General features: G+C 36.2%; 1 protein-coding gene across 1 annotated transcript; it reads left to right on the forward strand.

The window, feature by feature from the left end:
• The first annotated feature begins 12,598 nt into the window (after positions 1 to 12,598).
• LOC147485644 (uncharacterized) lies at positions 12,599 to 19,858 on the forward strand. The gene is made up of 5 exons (XM_086570870.1): positions 12,599 to 13,251; positions 17,053 to 17,137; positions 18,642 to 18,934; positions 19,041 to 19,421; positions 19,518 to 19,858. Exons 1-3 carry the CDS (start codon positions 12,850 to 12,852, stop codon positions 18,893 to 18,895), a joined length of 741 nt encoding a protein of 246 aa, XP_086426996.1. The 5' UTR covers positions 12,599 to 12,849; the 3' UTR covers positions 18,896 to 18,934; positions 19,041 to 19,421; positions 19,518 to 19,858.
• The last annotated feature ends 912 nt before the right edge of the window (positions 19,859 to 20,770 follow it).

Genomic DNA, 20,770 nt, shown 5'->3' on the forward strand with positions numbered 1-20,770 from the left:
GCGGATCGAATTGTATTAGTGTCTATAATGGATTTCTTCTGTGTAATACTAATTGATAGGGCCTCATTGGTAAGTGCTACAAGATCTCGTGCATTGGAACCCATGGTTATGGACCGAATCCATTAGTATGGAACATTTTCTTTTCAAGTGAAATCCCTAGTATATGAAAGAGTGAAAAAGTGCTTTTCGTTGTTGTGGAATAAGAAGCCTTCGTATCTTAATGCATGTATTTGATTTATTCAGAGCTATTAGAGCGGGATCCACTTTTTGGGGAATATGAGTCGAAGCAATAACAAGAATATTTCTAGTGGAGCATCTTTCACAATCCACGGAGAGATGGTTCACTAATAGACCGAGGGATAAGTAATTTGACTCATTCACATACAGATCATGAATGTTTGGAATCCATATTATGCAAGGAGATATTGCTTTTGCTAATTCAAATGGAATGGTGATATCAAATCGGTCTATTTTTCGGCGTCATATACATAGTTAGCGCATTCGTCATAGTTAGCCATCAGTATCATCAAGGTCATCATCGATATCGTCACTATCATCAATATCGATATCATCAATAAGATAACCTTTAGGCTTGTCATCCATGAACTTGTTCGAAAATACCGTGAATGAAAGGAACATAGGAGTTTGTCGCTAGGTATTTGACCAAATATGATCGTCCAGTTCCTATAAAACCTATCACTAAAATACCCTAGAGGGGGATAGGGCTAAGCGGAGGCGAAAAGGGCTTTCCATGAGATGGGAAATGAAATTATTAGCCCCACACGAGGGTTTGTGAATAAGTGATTGTCCGATAATGAGCAAGGAATATCTGTCTTTCTGCTAGCGGGATCTATTGAACTCATAATTCATTAGATTCTTTTTATGAATGTCAACTAAGTATCGTAAGTAAACCGATCCCGGTTGTTCAATCATTTGATAACCAGAATCATTCTTTGATAAATGATCACTATCGGTCGGACTCAATAGAATTTGATCAATCCTTTTTTCGTCGTTAAGGTGGAGAACCGAACCAAGAATTCTCTTTCTTCATCATCAATCGAATCATTTGTTCGCGACCCGGATTCTATTTTATCATCAATCCAATCACCGTTCCGTTTTTTCTTTTTCGTATCAATGAATAGATCTCGTTACTTGTGCGACTTAGATGTCTCGTATTTTCGAAAAAGTGATTCGATTGATGGGATTTGGTATGATACTTATCATATCGATGAGATTGATATTCAAATATTTCTTCTTAGAACGTATTGATTTGACCCCATAAGCGGGACCACCACCCAATAGCATGTTGCTTGAGAAGCAGAACCCGTATTTCTTCTAGAGAATCTCCTAATTGTTTTGAGCAACTAGAAAGAGACTCTTTAACCAAAAAGAATTCAGTTCGGATGTAGGATACCCATCCGAAGTTTTCGCAACTCAATCATGTATGATGGAATCATCAAAGATTTGATCTTTTCGAACTCATGTCAGTAATTCACTAGAGGCTCGGGAACAAAGAGAAGATGTGTACTGAACGAGATATCCAAGCAACAAGAAGAAGGAAAAGGATTGAATAGAGTAACTCCCGAGCATTTGGTGATCTCGGATGTGCCCATATCAATGGAGCGGGTGACTCATTATTTCGACGAATCATTTCTTGGACAGAAGAAGATCATGTAAACACTTACTCGAAATCTCATTTATCAGATTCCATTGTGGAAGAATCGCCCACAATTTTTTGAGGAATTGGCCGTGATATATCTATCCGATCCATGCATAATATCATGAAAAATGGATACAAATTTTTGATCGCTACTTAGTATCGGCAATAGGTCTGAAAAAGTATCTAAAAGGGTGAATTTTAGATATTTGCACCCTGTCGAAGTAAGGAACCATGGTATATATGTTTGGAACAGATTCAATTTTGAGAGATTTGAAAAAGCACTATCTCGTTGAAAGGTTCTATACATCTGCCGTTTCTCAACGTCAGTCCACCACCAGCGTGCAAACAATGCACCACCACCACCAAGTAACAATGCACCACCACCACCACCACCAGACACTGCACCACCTCCTAAAATATCAAGGAAAGGTAAGAGACCTACAAGTACACCACCAGCTGACAATGCACCACCATCTAGAATAGGTGGTGGGAGAGAGGTGATTCCAGAAAGATATGGGTACTACACATCTCCTTTCATTGGATATGTATATTAGCCCTATCTTATGTGTTTATTAGGTTATTATTTAAGATTTTCGTTTTGTTGTCTTAGTGTGAATTCTTTGCTATGTATTCCACAGATGCTAGGCCAAAAAGAACCTGTCATGTTAGAAAAGGGAAACAAGTACAAACCAAAAGGAAAAACATCTTCCACATAATTGAGTTCAACACCATCTTTGTCTATCTCAAGTTGCATCTCAAGTTCTGCACCAGCATTGTCTATCTCAAGTTTTGCACCAACATTGTCTATCTCAAGTTCTGCACCACTCGCTCCAATTGTCAATCCTCCAAATGAAGCAACTACAAATGAACCACATGCTAAGAAGAGTAGGACTAAAATAGTTGGGTTGAAGACAAGAACAAGCCCTAGAACAATGACAAAACCTGCTTGGAAATGAAGACAATGTATTTGGATACTTTGTGCTATGTTTTATCCTTTTTTTAATTAAGGATAATATATGTATATTCCTTTTGGATTTCCAGCAGGGTACTTAGTCTATATTTTGAATAGAATCCTATTTTGAATTGTCAGATAATATTTCCTTTTGGAGTTCCTTTTGAATTGTCAGATAACCTTTTGGATTTCCTTTTGTCCTTTTGAATTGTCAGATAACCTTTTGGATTTCCTTTTGAATTGTCAAATAATATTTTGTCTATGGGTATAATATTATTCCTGTCAGAAAATTCAGATAAGATATTTTGTCTATATTTTGCTCCTGTCAGAAGAAAGAACAATATTGCAAAGCTCAAGGACAATGATGGTAGCTGGAAAGACACTAGGAAAGCCGACCTATTTCACATAACTCTTCACCTCTGACCATCCCAAGCCTGACACAATACCCTGTCAGTCTTGGCAAATAGACTAAAAAGCCATCTTCATAGAATCATCTCCCCTCCCAAAAATGGTATTAAGATTAAGAAAAACACCTCTCCCATAACACAATGACTCTATGCAGATGATCTGATAGTATTTTGTAAGGTTATTGCATGTTGAGGAATCCATAACAATGAAGCAACAAAAGATTCCGACAGAAAAACTAAGACAAAAGATTCTGACATTGCATGACAAACACATAGTTAATATTCTGACAGAAACTGGTACAATACATAAACATCCACAATCACAATAAGAAAACATAAACAAAAGACTCTTAAAAAAAAACTAGACTAGACAACAACAATACTAGACACCATCACTTCTTGGAATTCCTCACTTCTTAGACACCATCACTTTTTCTGCAGAGTTTTCATGCACACACTTGCAGCTGCCAGTGCTAACACAATTTCTTTCATTTGCTTTTTAGATGGCCCTGCTTCTGTTGCTGGGGCTGGTGTGCTTGAGGTACTTGCTTGAAGCCTACTTGATCTCCTCTATGACACAGTAGACTTCTGGAATCCTGGTGGTGGCTCATCATCATCATCTGGAACAACATCTTTCTCTTTCACAACACAGTAGGGAAGACATTTTTCTACTTTTCCTTCTTCCCCAAGCACTTCAATGTAGCACAACTTCTCACATTTATGATAGACTCCAATATGTACATCTCCATCTTGGTACACTATCTCCTTGAACACTTTCCTTCCCTTTGTTGTCTTCATCATTTCACATAGCTTATCATAAGACTTACTTAACTTGGATGTGTCCATCTGAGCAGTCTTCAAGGCTCCTTTCACCATTTCAAAAAAGGAGTGATCAACTAATTTCGACTAGTGGTGAGAGTAGAGAGTGGTGTGAGTAGAGAGCAAGCTGTTCTTATATATATAGGAGATGAGCATTGACATTGGTACAAGAAAAGAAATGGAACTAAAGAAATTAATACATATTACTACTTAACTAACACATTCATTAAGCACAACTTACAATGCAACAAATATCAGATACAATCTATCCAAAATAGTTCTAAGTCTTAAGTCAACAATATCATATTTCTTACATTAATTGTTGCAGTTCTCTTATCACATCATATCCGAATCCATATTCAAATGTAACCCAACAAAAAACCCAAAAATGTAACCCAAAAGAAAAGCCTTGGATGGACTTACATTCAGTTGATGTTGGTTGTTCCATGTTGGTTTACTAGCTGCCTTGGTCTTAGGTTCTTTGGTCTTATTTCCAGCTTGAGTTTCAGCTTGAATTGGCCTTGCTTATGACTCTATTACCTCATTTTAGACTAAAACTCCATTAAAGTCACTTAAACAAAGGAAATAAATAAAAGAATATGAAACAAACAAGAATAACAGTGATCATTTTCTTCATTTCCTTCGCCTTCTTCAGCTCAGAAACTTGGCTCTCCAATCTTTCCTTTTCCGTCTCAAGTGCTTTGATCTTTTCTTTGTCCAGATCATCCTCCCAAGTGAAGAATTAACACCTTTTCGGATAGTATCTACACCCTATGAATTTTCTTCCTAGATTTTTCGGTGTATTTGAAGTTCTTATTTTTGTCTCAACCCCACAGAAACAAGAACCTACTGAATTCACCGATGCAGTTGACATATATCTTTGCAAAAAACTTGAAATTGAAAACAAAAGGTTCCAAAACAAAATGGAAGAGAATTTGAATTAGTGATAGAATTGATAAGAATGATAGCTGGTGGTTGATAGAATTGTGTTGAAGAGAAGATGATGGCTAGGGTTGGAGTTAGAGAAGAGAGTGCCGGAGATTATGACCGTTGTTGGGTTTAATGCCAGCTTATGACCGTTGTTTAATTTATTTTTATTTCTGTGTTGAAAAATTTGTTTCCACGTAAGTAATTTAGTGTCCACATAAGTAATTTAGGGTCCACATAAACAACTATTAAGTTAATTTGGATGGAAAACTGACAGAATCCCCACATTGTTAAAATTGAAAAGTTGGATTCCCAGAGTGATAACAAAAAAAGTTGGTTGCCCACTAATGTGAAATTGGCCTTAGTTGGATGCCCAAAAATTCATTTTTTTTTTTTTTTTTTTTTTTTTTTCGATAAGCTATTTTTTCCATTTACAATTGCATAGTGGTCGATTTATTTGAGGATATGTGGCTGAACAACGAAATATGATTTCTTTTTTTGTCCTGGGCCACTAGGGATTATGGAATAGCGGAAATATATAATTCAATTTATTTTTTTATTTTAAATTTATTATTATTATTATTATCTAAAGGTTGGGCCATTGGGGTAAGCGGAATTGCCAGAAAGAAAAACTCCACACAAAATGCCACGTCGGATAGGGTTAGAGTGACCGACTTACATCCTTCCTCTTTATATATAATAATAACTAGATTGTAGGCCCGTGCATATGCACCGGCTCTTTTGAAAATATTTATATTTTTTTAGAAAATTTGGACTACCGTTTTAGTTGCTAACCCATTTTAATTTTCTAACAAATTGTTTTAAATTAAGTTTTAAAAACCCGTTTTTTCAATTGGGAGAGAGATTCTATTTTAATAGGAGAATGATTCCCGTTTTAAGTAGATACGCTAGATTTTCGCTTAATTTTTAATAGGGGAGGAATTCTCATTTTAATAGGAGAAGGATTTCTGCTTTAATTAAAAGTGTTAGAATTTGTTTTAATAGGAGAAGAATTCTCGTTATAATAGAAGAGAAATTCCCATTTTTCAAATGGGAGAGAAATTCTCGTTTTAATAGGAGATGATGTGGAATTTTAATAAAGCTCGAAAAATACCCCCTTTGGGAGCTTTAATATTAAGATACTAGCTTGTAGGCCCGTGCATACGCACCGGCTCTTTTGAAAACATTTAGATTTTTTTTTCTAGCCCGTTGACTACCTTTTTAGTCGATAACCCGTTTTAATTTTTTAACAAATTGTTTTAAATGAAGTTTTAATTAAGTTTTAAAAACCCATTTTTTCAATTGGAAAAGAGATTTTGTTTTAATAGGAAAAGGATTCCCGCTTTAATTAGAAGTGTTAGAATTTGCTTTAATATGATAAGAATTCTCGTTATAATAGAAGAGGAATTCTCATTTTTCAAATAGGAGAGAAATTCCCGTTTTAATAGGAGATGACGAGGAATTTTAATAGAGCTCGAAAAATACCCCTTGTGGGAGCTTTAATATTAAGACTAACTTGTAGGCCGTGCATACGCACACGACTCTTTTGAAAATATTTAGATTTTTTTTCTAACCCATTGACTACAGTTTTAGTCGATAACCCGTTTTAATTTTTTAACAAATTATTTTAAATGAAGTTTTAATTAAGTTTTTAAAACCCATTTTTTCAATTGGAAAAGAGATTTTGTTTTAATAGGAGAAGGATTCCCGCTTTAATTAGAAGTGTTAGAATTTGTTTTAATAGGATAAGAATTCTCGTTATAATAGAAGAGGAATTTCTATTTCTCAAATAGGAGAGATATTCCCGTTTTAGTAGGAGATGACGAGGAATTTTAATAGAGCTCGAAAAATACCCCTTGTAGGAGCTTTAATATTAAGACTAGCATGTGGGCCGTGCATACGCACCGACTCTTTTGAAAGCATTTAGATTTTTTTTTCTAACCCATTGACTACAATTTTAGTCGATAACCCGTTTTAATTTTTTAACAAATTATTTTAAATGAAGTTTTAATTAAGTTTTTAAAACCCATTTTTTCAATTGGAAAAAAGATTTTGTTTTAATAGGAGAAGGATTCCCGCTTTAATTAGAAGTGTTAGAATTTGTTTTAATAGGATAAGAATTCTCGTTATAATAGAAGAGGAATTCCTATTTTTCAAATAGGAGAGAAATTCCCATTTTAATAGGAGATGATGTGGAATTTTAATAGAGCTCGAAAAATACCTCTTGTGGGAGCTTTAATATTAAGATATAGATATAGATATAGATAAGAGAAGTAACCCTAAACCGACTCACATCATTGGAAAACAAAGACCAATTTTTTGTCCTCGATGATTTCGAAGGAGAAGAACAAGTGTATTTGCATCGCCTTAAGGGGAAGAGGTACGTTCGATGATGATCCAGATTCTGATGGTATTTCTTATGACAAACCTCTTTATACAACATGGTACCTTATTGAATGGATGTGTGGATTGTTGAGTTGTGTTTTTAATATCTTTTTGGCAACAAATCACTGCTGATATTGTTCAACAATCATCCAAAATCTTTAATGTATTTTTTTTTAGGATTTTTACAAATTTTATATGGGATTGGATTTCTATTTGATAATTCTGAATTTGATCACCATATGTTGATGGTATTGATTTCTATTTTGATAACTTTGAAGGAATTTACGAGCTTGTTATTGATCCATACCAAATTGAAGAGACTGATAAGCATGAACATTACAATTCATTAATAAAATTGTAGATGGTGTTGCTGGAAACAATGGAAATAGGTCTCAAAGTGTTGAAATAGAAGAGGAAGATAATGAAAATGAAGTGGTTGAATTATCAATATTTGTGTACATGGATCAATATCAATATTCTTGTAAGGTTCCTTTTTTGGTGTTGGATAGTTCTATATTTGGTGTTGGCTCAGGCTTTTAGTTAGCCAAATTGAGCCTTTTTATTGTTCCATCGACCAGAGGTTGTTCACCTTGGTCTTATCACATTTAATGTATGCTGATGATTTATTGTTGTTTGGGATGTGTGATTTACAGCAAGCCCACACTTTGAATGCTGTGATTGATAAATATTGTGAATTTTCTGGTCAACAAAGTAAACCGTTCTAAGTCACAATTTATTCCCAACAAGCACCTCCCTCGATTGTTCAAAAATGCTTTATCCAGGATATTAAAAGTTCCAGCAACGACTCAGTTCCCCAATTACTTAGGGGTTCCATCTTTATTGGGGAGATCCAAAATAGATAAGTTTCAACCTCTTATTGAACGGTTTTAGTCTAAACTTGCTGGCTGGAAAGCAACAACACTTTCAAAAGGAGGAAGGTTAACTTTAGCACAGTTAGTACAATCTACACTCCCAACATATTTGATGGCTTGCACTCTCATTCCTGTAGGTGTACTTGATCAGATGGATCACATAAGACGAGCTTTTTTATGGGGGCATGATACAAGTCAACATAAATTCCATTATTTTAATTGGGAGCTCGTATGCACGCCCAAGTCTTACGGAGGTATGGGACTATACAATATCCAACAAAGAATTATTCTTTTAGGTAAGAAAGCATGGCAGCTAATGGAACCTAATTATATTTGGGCCTCAAATATTAAGGCTCGATATTTTTCGGCGTCGTCATTTATGCAAGCTAGATTACCATCGATTGTATCACCATGTTTAAAAAATATTTGGAAGATGAAACCAATACTCAGTCATGGTCTTATTTGGAAAGTTGGTGATGGTTTGTCCATAGATGCATGGAAAGACAGGTGGATACCTTCTTTAGATTCCAGTTTCACTCTACCTCCAAGACCACCAGAATGCATGTATGAAAGAGTGGTAGACTTTATAAATCCCCAAACAAGACAGTGGAATTGGGAAGTTGTACGTGTAAGCTGTTTGGCCTTCGGGTACTCTTCCAAAAATCCTCTCCATTCCCTCGGGTTTCAATCCCATGCAGATAGACAAATTTGGGTGCAACATAAGTCTGCCAGCTATACGGTTAAATCTGCATACTATGGAAACTCAAGAACAGAGACAAAAATGAATTTCCGTTGACAAAGTTGATTTGGAAAATAAAACTCCCCTTCAAAATTAGGTTCTTTCTCTGGCAATGTTGTAAAGGACTTGTTCCTACTTCAAAGTTACTTGCATCCAAAGGTTTTGTTGTGGATCGCTCGTGTTCATTATGTAATCATGGTGATGATTCTCAGTACCATATATTCTTGCAATGCCCTTTTGCACGGGCTATTTGGCTTTAATAGCAACTACATGCCTTGGTAAATATTCAAGCTCTGTCTTTCTCCCAGTGTTTTCAGAATGTCATGAAGTCTCTTATATCCTTAAGTAGACACCAGACAAATGATTATATCATCAGGTTTGGAGCATCTTTATGGTGGATATGGAAATGTTGAAATGAAAGTCGGTTTGATGGTTCTCAACCTGATACAAGACGTACTCTGCGTTCGATTAATGCACTAGTATCGAATGTTCTCAATTGGACTACAGATTCAACGAATTAGTTTCACTCAAGAACTCTTCTTCCATTATTTTGGACTTTTCCGAGGAATGGATGGACAAAAATAAATACATGGGTCTTCGTTTGGTAATCCTGGTCCCAGTGGAGTTGGTTGTTTATTTCAACGGGATGATGGTTCTTTCATTTGTGCAGGGTCTGTACCTATTCCTTATGCAACATCTTTGTTGGCTGAAACTATTGCTATTCGAATAGCACTGCGCTTAGCTTCACAACTTAGAATTACTCCAATAGTTGTTGAAACAGATTCCAGTTTCCTATGCGATCTCCTTAATCGTCAAAATAGCCAAGTTCCATGGGAAATTAAGGAAATTGTGGAAGATATATGGGAATTGATAAGTGGGATTCCACAAACTTTGATTCAACATTGTTATTGATAAAACTTAATTTACACACGAACGTTTATTGGTTTTCAGTTACTTATTTTCTTAAGTCCGAGGTCCACAGTCTAAAGTCCGAGGTCCACAATCCAAGTCCAAAGTCCAAAGTCCAACGTCCCAGTATAGTAAATGCGTTTTAGTCAAGTTACCTTACTCACGTGGGATTGGTAGGATAGGTCGAGTAAGGGATCGTCCAAACCTTAGGGCTCGGATAGGTTCACAACTGGAATTACAACTTGGTGAGTAGGATTTTTAGGTTTCTTTTTAGTTGATTTTTAATTAAATTAATAGTAATGCAAATAATATAAATTTCTATGGCGATTATATGTAGGTAAACAAAGTAGAAACGAGGGAGAGAGTTAATCATGCTCATGCAAGAATCATTTTTCAACAGTTTTTATTACTAAATCACTACATCTCTAATTCGTCTCGTTTTGGAGACGACGTCGAGTATTGATTCCTAGTGCATGCCCACATCTCTAGGTCGCATTTCACTAGCATAAGGAGTTTCGATAATACCTCATCTCTGGTATATTATTTCCGCTCCTGGCTCGACTTCACATCATTTGGGCCGAATTGAAGAGTCGGGGACCGTTCGACACTGCAGAGTCGCAAAGTTTAGCGAGACATTTTGGGTTCTTGGAGGAGGCTGTCCCGAGCATCGACACTCCAACTTTGTGAGTCTCGATCATTTTGGGACCGGATGTTAATTCTATGCCTAATTCCTAAGTAGTGATTCTAGAATATTAACAAGTCAATCCGGATTTTCACATGAAGCAAAGATACCCTCCCCACGAGGGATTAGCTCATCATCATAGAAGGAATAATAAAACTTCTTTGTATACATTAAGTAAATAAATGCGGGACAGAAATTAAACAAGAAAAGAAATGATTATTATTAAGGTAAAAATAACTTACGATTATTAAATTTCTTTGAAATAAAACTGGCGGAAGGTAAGTCTTGAAGAAAAAAAAAGCGTAGCTAAAGCATTAATATCTTTGAAGGAAGATATATGAAGACCCCCTCATATATATATAGTGGGGACCCTTCACGTGAAATCTTAATATCGAATCAGGTTTGATTTTTAGCTAATTGAAAAGTTCAAAACTTTGAGAATCAAAGTTTTGTTTTAACAAATATTAAATTTTTGTCTTTTTCTTTGATTTTATGTTTTGTTTGTTAGCTCATTTCAATTCAAACCACTGGTTTGAATTGATGCGATAATCTTCTTTCTTGCAAATAAATTAAGGTGGTATCTATTTGAAACCATCCTTTGCCACCGCCTATGCTGACTCATCATGCCTACGGGCCCCTGAGTGGGTCCACTTAGTGTGTCGATGGCGGCCCCGATTTTGGCGTTTTTACGACTTTTGTCGCTTGCGCAGAGTTCGTTTATTTTTATTTTTTGCCAAGTTTGGTGGGCAAGCTAAAAGCTATGGCAAACTTCACTAGCCAACGTCGGCACCTAGATTTATCCGATTTGAGCTTCGGAAGTTTCACGCTTCTTTATATGTGGGCCCATTCTCTTGACCGGTTACGTTCTTTTTGGAAACTTCGGCTCTAGTCGGGCTTTGTTGGGCTTCACGGGGATTGAGTGGGAATTCCAAATATTCTCGTATTCATCCGTGAACACTTTGGAAGATACTTCACTAGCCAACGTCGGCACCTAGATTTATCCGATTTGAACTCGGAAGTTTCCTAACGCTTCTTTATATGTGGGCCCGTTCCGACCGGTTTCGTTCTTTTGGAAACTTCGGATCAAACTGCGGGTCGAGTGGGAGACTCCAAATATTCTCGTATTCGCGTGATAACTTGATGCATGTTTTATCACTATATTCATTTTAATTGCGAAACCCGCAAAATCACGAAAATATAATTATTACATGATTATTAAACACATAATCGACCAAAATGCTATGTCTCTCGGGGTTTAATATTATAGTTTTAGGTGCTTATCAGTTATCGTGAGTGTAACTCTGGGGCATATTGTCTTACAAGAATGGGATCGACACGAGCTCAACAAACAGATTGGTCATCCTCTTATCAACTTCATAATGAAGACTATCCCTTTCTCCCTGTTTATAGTACGTGAACTTTGGTTCTCCACACCTCCATCATCTTTTCTATGTAATATACTTAGTATGGACGCTACTGGTGTGTGTAGATACCATTTGGTGTAATTAAGTAATTAATAAATTAGTTTGGTTACCAAAAAAAAAAATTGAGCCTTCTTATTCGAGTTGCAAAATTTATTTCCGACCCAAAAGTGGATAGAAGAGTTCACAAAACAAGGGAGAGAAGATGAAGAGGAGTTCTACAAAATGGGGAAGAGGAGAGATAGAAGGCTGCCTAGGACTCCTTTAGTTGTATTAGCCACGTGTGTGAGTCTAGAGATACAAGCCATTTTCATTTCAACGGTTGTCGTAAAGTGCGCTCTAAATGGAGGAGAGAACGATCTCTTCTCATCAGGAATCTTTAATTTAATCTAATCCCAAACACCTAGTATAAGTTTAGACTGTCCACCCAAATATTTCCTACGACCATCTCTTTGCTTTCTTCCTCTAGCCTAAAATTGCCCATCTAGAGGTGTATCTTGAAGGATATAAATCTACCAAATTCAATATCAAAGATGATTTAATCTCCTTTAGAGCAAAGTTCAAGTCGAATTCCCAATTAGAATGAATTTGCCCCCTAAACCATCATATGGTTTGGTATACTGATTAATCGACAAAAAAGGATTGAACCTAGCTTTAATTGTTCAATCTAATTGAATTTTCAAACTGGGGCGTATTCCTATATGTAGTAAATAAAAAATTGTGTGTGTGGGTGGGGTGGGGAGGGTATTCCTAATTATTAACCATTTCTTTTTAATGTGCACCTCTCATTAATCACCCTTTTTTGTTGTTATGGTTACTCTAGAGTGGTTGTGCTGATTGTTGGGTTCCTCAAACACAAACTATGTGGATCTCCTATCGGTGTTTATTATGAAGAATATTATTATGATGGTATAGTTGCAGCCTGGTCTTCCCTTCCGGGAAACCAGGGGGTTCTTATCTTTCCCGATTGTAGTAAAACCTATCACCGATATAATTTTGCTGCTAAGCAATGGACTTCTAGAAGGCTCCATTTCGCTTTTGACGATGGTCCTCGAAATTACGGTATTGTTACTCAAATGCCACTTGTAGATGGTTTTATGTATCACTGTGATTCACGAGGATTGTACGCTGTTGATTTGACCAGTTACTTAGACAATGAAAGTGACAGCAACAGCAACAGTGGCGATGAATCCGATGAGTTTTATGACAGATCTGTACCTGTTAGCGGGTTAGAGAAGGTTATCCGCAAATATACCCATATTGATATGGAGGATCCCATTTTGGTTCACCTAGAGGATAACCGGTTTTCTATTATTTTCCATCCCTATGCAAGGCCTACTGAGCCTGCGAAACTTCCTTGTCTAACCTTTTCCATTGAAAGGTCGGGCAGTGCATTCACAGCAAAGGAGGAGCATTTCAACTTTTATCTCGTTACCAAATACGAATTTGAAGCTCTCAATGCATTAACAATTGATACTGTGAGTATTTTTTGAATCTCTTTCTCTCTTTGAAGCTCTTAATGCCTTGACAACTTTATTTGGTATCCATGAAATTGAAATGCAAACTTATATGGCCTTTATTCTTTACTTCAAGGTGACATACCCGTCCCCTGCCAAATGACACACCCAAACAAATCTAAATTTAGTTTTTCTAGAGGTAGTAGACAAGGAAAACCCTTTTCTCCTGTTTTCTTTGCTAGTTGTACAGCTGTTTGGAAAGATAACTGAGAGAGCAAAAAACTTGAGGGTGGTAAAGGGCTCTGGGTTGGACTCTCTTTGTGTTTGGGACCTTGTGATTGAGATGTTTCTCAAGAAGTTGGTGGGATGGGCAATTCATGTTACCCTTGTGTGCCTTTTTTCGTTTATTATGTGTCATTCTTTCTCTCACTCCATAGAGTGAGTTAGAGTGTGATTTGGAACTTTTTTGTTGGATGCCAATTAAACACTAATCATAAGTTAAGGCTAAATTAAGTAATTAACCCTAACTTGTTCCGAGAGAGGGGATTTCAGAAGAATCCTAAAATCTACACACATTTAATCCAAAAATCACTCTTTTAATACCAATAAACAACACTGTATTCATCAGTATGGGACAGATGAGATTTTATCCGTGGGATTCAACCCTTAAACACAAGCTTGTTGACTCAAAAAGCACCAATGAGCTCTAATGGCTTATGTTTATAACCTATGAAGCACGGATACTTCTCGATAGGCGAAGTACTTGTGTCTGATATGTATCAGACACGGATATGCTCCGTACACCCTCAGTGTGTCTGATACTCCATATGGAGTATTCGATTTATTTTATACATCTTACAATTTTGGATACGTTGGGGATACGCCTTTGACATGCACAGGCAGTATGTTTTGAACATTTTTACTCTTGTTTTTTTTCAGTATAGTTTTTTAGGTTACAAATGTCGTAAAACTAAACAGACCCGATATAAAGGATTTTTTCACTTAATGGAAACAAAACTGCAGCAAGCAGCAGCACGTACGTCCGACTTTTCCGAACTTATCTCTTGTCACTCTCCTTTTCCTGAACTTCTCTCTCATCACTCTCTTTTGATTGAATCCAATTTCTCTTATATATCTTACAATTTCAGCTACGTTGGGGATATGTCTTTGACATGCTTATTATTATTATTATGATTATTTTTATTTTTATTATTATTTTTTAATGTAGTTTTGTTTAGTGGAAAACATATTAAAACAAAACAGACCCAATATAAAGGGCTTTTCACTCAATTGAAACAAAACTGCAGCCAGTAGCACATCTCCTTCTTTCGTCTTGGTACCGTGGTACATCAATCTAGTGAATTTGAAGCTTCCGCCAGCTAGTTTACATAATTCTTACTGCCTTATAAGATCATATTCAACCACTCTTTTTACTAGAAATTAGATATTATCTTGAGATGGTGTGAACTTTTTTTTGTTAGGAGCATTGGTTGGGTTAGAGATTATTAGTCTAGCCTCTACTTTCGCATTATTGTTAAACCTGTTCTAATTCCAGGGACAACCGATTATTGACTGCTTGGTTAGATTACTATATATCTGTCCTTTCGTAAATGTGTACTCGGGGCAGTACTGTGCCTGTTCCAGAATTTCCTTGTCCCTTTCTTGAATGTGTGCTTGGGGCAGTACTGTGCTTATTCAAGATTTTCCTTGTTCTGTTGTTTTGGGGACCAAAGTTTCTCTGGAGTTTTTATTTCTGCGTTGTTTTGGGGCGTGTCCTTGCAATAAACAAACTTAGAAAGCATAAAAGAAATCATAACATTCTAGGGAGATGGTTAACCTTGTTTTGTGTTGTGCTTTCTTCTTTAGGATCTAGTCTGATTTTCGGTTTGGAGTCAACTGTTCGTTGTAAAGAGTTTTTCCAGGTGGTAGGTTTTAGGCCTCTTCTTTTCAGGGATGGGGAATTGGTGAATCCAGTTTTTTTAGGAAGTTTCCATTATGTAAAACCTTATAATTTTCTTATGTACATCAGAGCTTACATGGCAGTACTCTCTTTGCTCTCCAAACTTCCTTCTTCATTTGCAATAATAAAATTTTAGTAGGATGGTTATGGTTTGTCAACGTGTCGGATTCAAGCTGATGATATAGGTTTAGGGGTGCAAACGGATAGGTTCGGATGCAATCCTGTATCCGAATCCGAATCCGAAAATTTATACCGATATCCGAATCCGACGGATATTAAAAAAATTATCCGAATCCGATTTCGGATATCCGAAACGGATATTGGATAAATATCCGATCCGAAAATTAAAATTAATTAAAATTTTATTTGCTTTGAATAATTCATTTTACCACTATAAAAACTAATATAGATATATATATATTTGTCATTTATTATTATTATTTTGTTATTATAGTTTTATATTATTAGTTTATGATTTTATATAATATTTTATACAATAAAAAATGAATAAATTAATTATATATAATAACTATTAATTTTTTAAATCGGATCGGATATTATTGGATGCAGATATGGCAGTATCCGAATCCATATCCGAAACCAGTTAGGACATAAAAAAAATATCCGAATCCGAATCCGAAATTTTCGGATAATATCCGATTTTTCTTTCGAATACGAATTCGGATCGGATTCGAATATTTGGATATCCACTTGCACCCCTATATAGGTTTGAGCCTGGCCAAACCTTCAGCTTGGTTACTTGAACCGAAATATGGTTGGTGGGACCTTAAACCGAAAAATCATTTTCAGTTGTAATCCCCATCAATCAAGCGCTGGTTAGAAGTGCAAACAAATACCACAGAGAGATTAGTTGTGCTGGGAAGAGTGAAACCACAGTCTATTCTGGAATGAAAGACCTCCCATCCACTTGGGCGAAGACTTTATGCTAGAGATCTGTAAGGTGATCATTTAGGTAATCTGGTTGTCCGGAAGCATGGAGAACACCTTTTTTACCCGTTTTATTCGCGAGATTCCACTATTTTGATAAGGAATGCCTAGATACAACCTGGTTATGTATTGGTTCAGTAGGTCCAATGTCGATCAGTATAAATCGTAGATTGTCATTTTGAATGGACATGGAATATAACTAATTGAACCCAAGGCCTACTGTAGTCTGTACCAATATAGCACTAAGCCACTTACTGTTATTGCTTTAGCTCCATTTGGAGAAGGGAATAATTAATTAATTTTGATCCAAGAATATCAGGAACTGACTTTATAACATGTCTCTTTATTTCGGGTGTGGCTCTTGTTGAATCCGACCAAGGTGTGTTCAGAACCGTTCTAATAACAATTTCCGTCTGGATTCTTGACAGCAAAATGTCAAGGCGTGATTGTAAATGATCTGAATGGTTTCAAGTCGTCTTGGCCCAGCCAAACCCAATTAAGCCTTAAAAAACTATTGGAGTGGATTAAACCATGACCTGGTCTGATGCAATTCTATGAAATCAGATTCGAATCAACATATTAGAGGATCAGATTTCAATATGGGATGGTGGATTATGATCTACCAAATCAATGGGTCGGAGACTTGTCGAGCTTTATCCAGCCTTTGATTTGATTGACTGAAACAGCCATAAATTATGTGTGGCACATTGACTAACACCACATGTACATAAAGGACGCTATGGTAATATCCATTGGTCCTATTGATTGCAAGGGATTCCAATTTCCGGAACCCTTCTTAATTTTGAATGTTTTTGGAACATATCTCGTTCATCTTAGGTTTTATCTAAGAAATAGAAACTTTGTATCTCCACGTTTCAGTTAATCTTACATGCAAGCTATGTGTCTTTTGATAGGTGGTTGATGCGGACAAATTTTTGGAAGTGTGCACTAGTGGAGATGCCCTCAGTAAAGATGACCACTCCGGAGGATACGCAAATGGTAGATTCTTTATCATTATATCATCTTTCTCAATACATGTTGGTTTTAATTATCTAGAGTAACAATATTGAGTAAACTCAACCAACACCACCCTCAACAACATTAAGTTCAAAGTTTTTGTTGAACGCCTAAATGATGACCCCTTATTGAAAGTGGTATAAAAGCTTCCAAACCGGAAATTTCCAACAGTAATAGCAGATGGATCGGGTTATTCGGTTCCCAAATTTGTTTGGTTTGTCAAAAGTTTGGAGAGTTAAAAAGGACTTTGAGAAATTGTGGCCGCCAAAATTTATCCTAGTGATGACAAATTAGTGGAGACACAGACACGGTTACTGTAGGTTTCCCTATTGTTTATGAATTTTTTTTCGTTTTGAAGAAATGAACAGTGTAGAAGAAATATTACTCGAGGTCTTTTTCATCTTTCTTTTTTCCATGTTTAATGAGACCCCCCCACCGACACACACACACAGCATAACATTTCTAGACCAAATTTGACTCATCTTGTGTTTAGAAGTTTTCCATTAAGTCAGTGGCCATTTGTCTTCCTCTTGACAGTCCACTTATTTTAGTTTTATTGTATGCAATTTAATTTAATCTAATCCCAAGCACGTAGTTTAATTTAGACTGTCCACACAAATCTGTCCTACGACCATCTATTTGCTTTCTTTCTCTAGCCTAAAATTGCCCATCTAGAGGTGTATCTTGAAGGATATAAATCTACCAAATTCAATATCAAAGATGATGTAATCTCCTTTAGAACTTAAGTTCAAGTCAAATTCCCAATTAGAACGAATTTGCACTCTAAACCATCATATGGTTTGGTATACTGATTAATCGACAAGAAAGGATTGAACCTTTAATTGTTCAATCTAATTGAATTTTTAAATTGGGGTGGGTTGTGGGTTTGGGTTTGGGTTTAGGGTTAGGGTTAGGGTAATCCTAATTATTAACCATTTCTTTTTAATGTGCACTACTCTTTAATTACCCAGTTTTGTTGTTAACTTGTTATGGTTACTCAGTGGTTGTGTGGGTTCCTCAAACACAAGCTAATCCAGTGATTATATCATGAGACGCAACCACGACCATTCGACATTGCTGATTTCTGAAAACAATAGGGAAACCGTATTAGTATTCCCCTTCCCAAACTTTAAATCACAATAACTTTGAAAATTAATGGCAACTTTAAAGGGATGGTTTATGTTGTGGATTAAGTTGACATGATGGTGACACAAATTCCCCTTTGTCTTGAGAGAGTTTAGGTATATTTTCGTAATTTTAGGTTCAAAAGGGAACTTAGGACATGAGTCTTTTAACCTAAGTAAGTTGGTTTGGGGTTGAGGGATTTTCTTTTTATTTATTATTATTTTTTTCCCTGAGCATTTTCATATTTTGGATAATGCATCGTTTTTATTCTCTCTTTTACATGGTTTAGTGTTTCTTAATTGTTTTTTGAAATTTTCATTGACTGACAACATGCACCATGCGCTTTGCTTCTGCTTTATAGAAGAAAGAGCCCGTTGTCATGGAAGTGAAAAGCATGCAAAAGAGAGAGAATGTATAGTTCCTCCCGCAGACTATGTTGTAGAATACGTATGCGGAGATTCAACGGTAGAAGGGGATGTGATCTCAAAGTCTGAAGTTTCAGGCAAAGAGAGATCTGGTTTCATGCTTTATCAGCAGCATAAGGTGATGTGGTCAGTGCTTACTGCTGTTTGTTTGGTTGCTGCGGTCTCTATTGGTTTATCAAGGGCAAGGTAGAAAGCAGACAACAGAAGAACGTGGCTTTAAGACAAAAAGGTTACGTGTTTTTAGCTTGATTTGTGGACCAATTATGCGATCATATTCCTCCATCCAACTCTGCACATTACTTTTGTTTCTGCTAACTTGTTAATCTTATCTGTAGAAATTTGGATTAAGTTTTGTGATCTCATTGATTGATATGAGCAAATGCACCATCAACTCTTGCATTATTAAGTGCATCCAACCAACCTGAACCTTGGGTGACACCCTGGAGACCAGGGGTCTCCAGGTCCAGGGGTGTGTTGGAGGTTTGTGTTGAGATTTGAGAGAATGCGCTTTCCTTTTGGCAGCAATGTTGAACTTTTGCTGCTATTGAAAGAGGTTTTTACATGTCTTGTAATTGAAATTACTGCGTGTAGGAAAAGTTGGCAGTGGACTTGGAAAGCTGCTGGAAATCCACCTGGGCTTCAATGGACATTTGGACATGCTTGTTTAATATTCTGCCAACGAAGGAATCCGAATAAATGTACCGGTTGTTATGCACGTCAGTCTCTCTCTCTCAAACCATTCCATTAGTGGTTGATCTTTATAATTTATAAGAGATAATTCTTATAATAATTTTCGGTAATTTGTTTAGCAGCAGCTGCTTTTTGTCTCGTGACTGGTGATGAAACGGAGACTTGGTCAGAACAAGTCAAAATTGCTGAATCTGGTGCAAATTGAGGACCATAATGATTATCTTCTCTCATTTTTAACGTTCCAAGTTTTGCACCACCTCCAGCTACATCATTTCCTTCCATTTTTCAGATCTTGAAATTAAATGAGAAAATAAAGAGTACTCTAAAGTTTAAGAGAGAGAGAAGTGTCGACTAAATATGGGAGGAGAAAGAACCAAGTGTTTTGAAAGCCATCGTTTTCCTCAACTCTTTTTATGATGTCATATTATTATTATTTTTTAATTATTTTATGGTTTGAGATCCAGAGTTGGTTTAGCTGTGAACTGTAATTGAACAGGTAGATAGATATTGAAAGATAGATTAGATTCTCTTTATATTAAATTTACTAGCAATTGTGCACGTGCGTTGCATGTGAATCTCAATATAAGTAAAACAAGTTAACCAGCATCTTTCCCTTATGATTCAACAGTCCACGCATGCGTACAGATTTACAAAACTAGTTCAAGAAAACTATACAACAGCAAAGCATGCAGACATAAATAGCTTTCTCTAAATTTCACAAGTTCCAAAGCACAGAACATAAAACTAAAACTACTTGCATCTGTAAATGATATTATATATGTTTTTTCCAACCAAGTAAAACTAATATGCTGCGGTAATGAGTCTCTAAGAACCAATCATGTCTTGAAAACGAATCTACCACAAATCAGCATATAGAAAATGTATGGTTTGGGCATATAGAAAATGTATGGTTTGGTAACACCAGATGCGTCATCATTTCATGCAGAAGAGTACTAGATGTCACAATTGCTTATGCTCAGCACAAAAGAGACATTGCATTCTTAAATGTATATCCTTATCAAGTAGATCAATCACCTAAACCACAATAACTATGGATATTTCTAAATATCCACAAATGTGTCACAGACCATAAGTTAGTGGCACAACATTATTTTTCGGTATTTGGGCGTTGCACGGTTTCACAATTTACCCTTCTTTAAAAATCTCACAATCTGTCAAAAGAATGAAGCTTAGAGTCAGCATCCGCACTCACTCAAGTGGCATACCTTTTGCATGATGGGTCAGCGAGGAAAGGAGAAGAACAGCCACTTCTGCATAAACATTGTGACCATTAAACCCAAGAAAAAATTAGAATTTCATTGAGTTTGATTTCTAGACTATTGATAATGAAGCCAAATTCAAAGTGTTTTTCGTT

This window comes from Coptis chinensis, chromosome 7 (genome assembly GCF_015680905.1).
Source record: "Coptis chinensis isolate HL-2020 chromosome 7, ASM1568090v1, whole genome shotgun sequence".
NCBI classification, from domain to species: Eukaryota; Viridiplantae; Streptophyta; class Magnoliopsida; order Ranunculales; family Ranunculaceae; genus Coptis; species Coptis chinensis.

What these genes read in the sequence shown, in the direction of transcription:
- LOC147485644 (XM_086570870.1), top strand. Translation starts at nt 12,850, where the DNA reads ATGCCACTTGTAGATGGTTTTATGTATCACTGTGATTCACGAGGATTG. An exon ending in ATGCATTAACAATTGATACT is followed by an intron (nt 13,252 to 17,052) that starts GTGAGTATTTTT and finishes GTCTTTTGATAG; the next exon opens with GTGGTTGATGCGGACAAATT. An exon ending in CTCCGGAGGATACGCAAATG is followed by an intron (nt 17,138 to 18,641) that starts GTAGATTCTTTA and finishes TCTGCTTTATAG; the next exon opens with AAGAAAGAGCCCGTTGTCAT.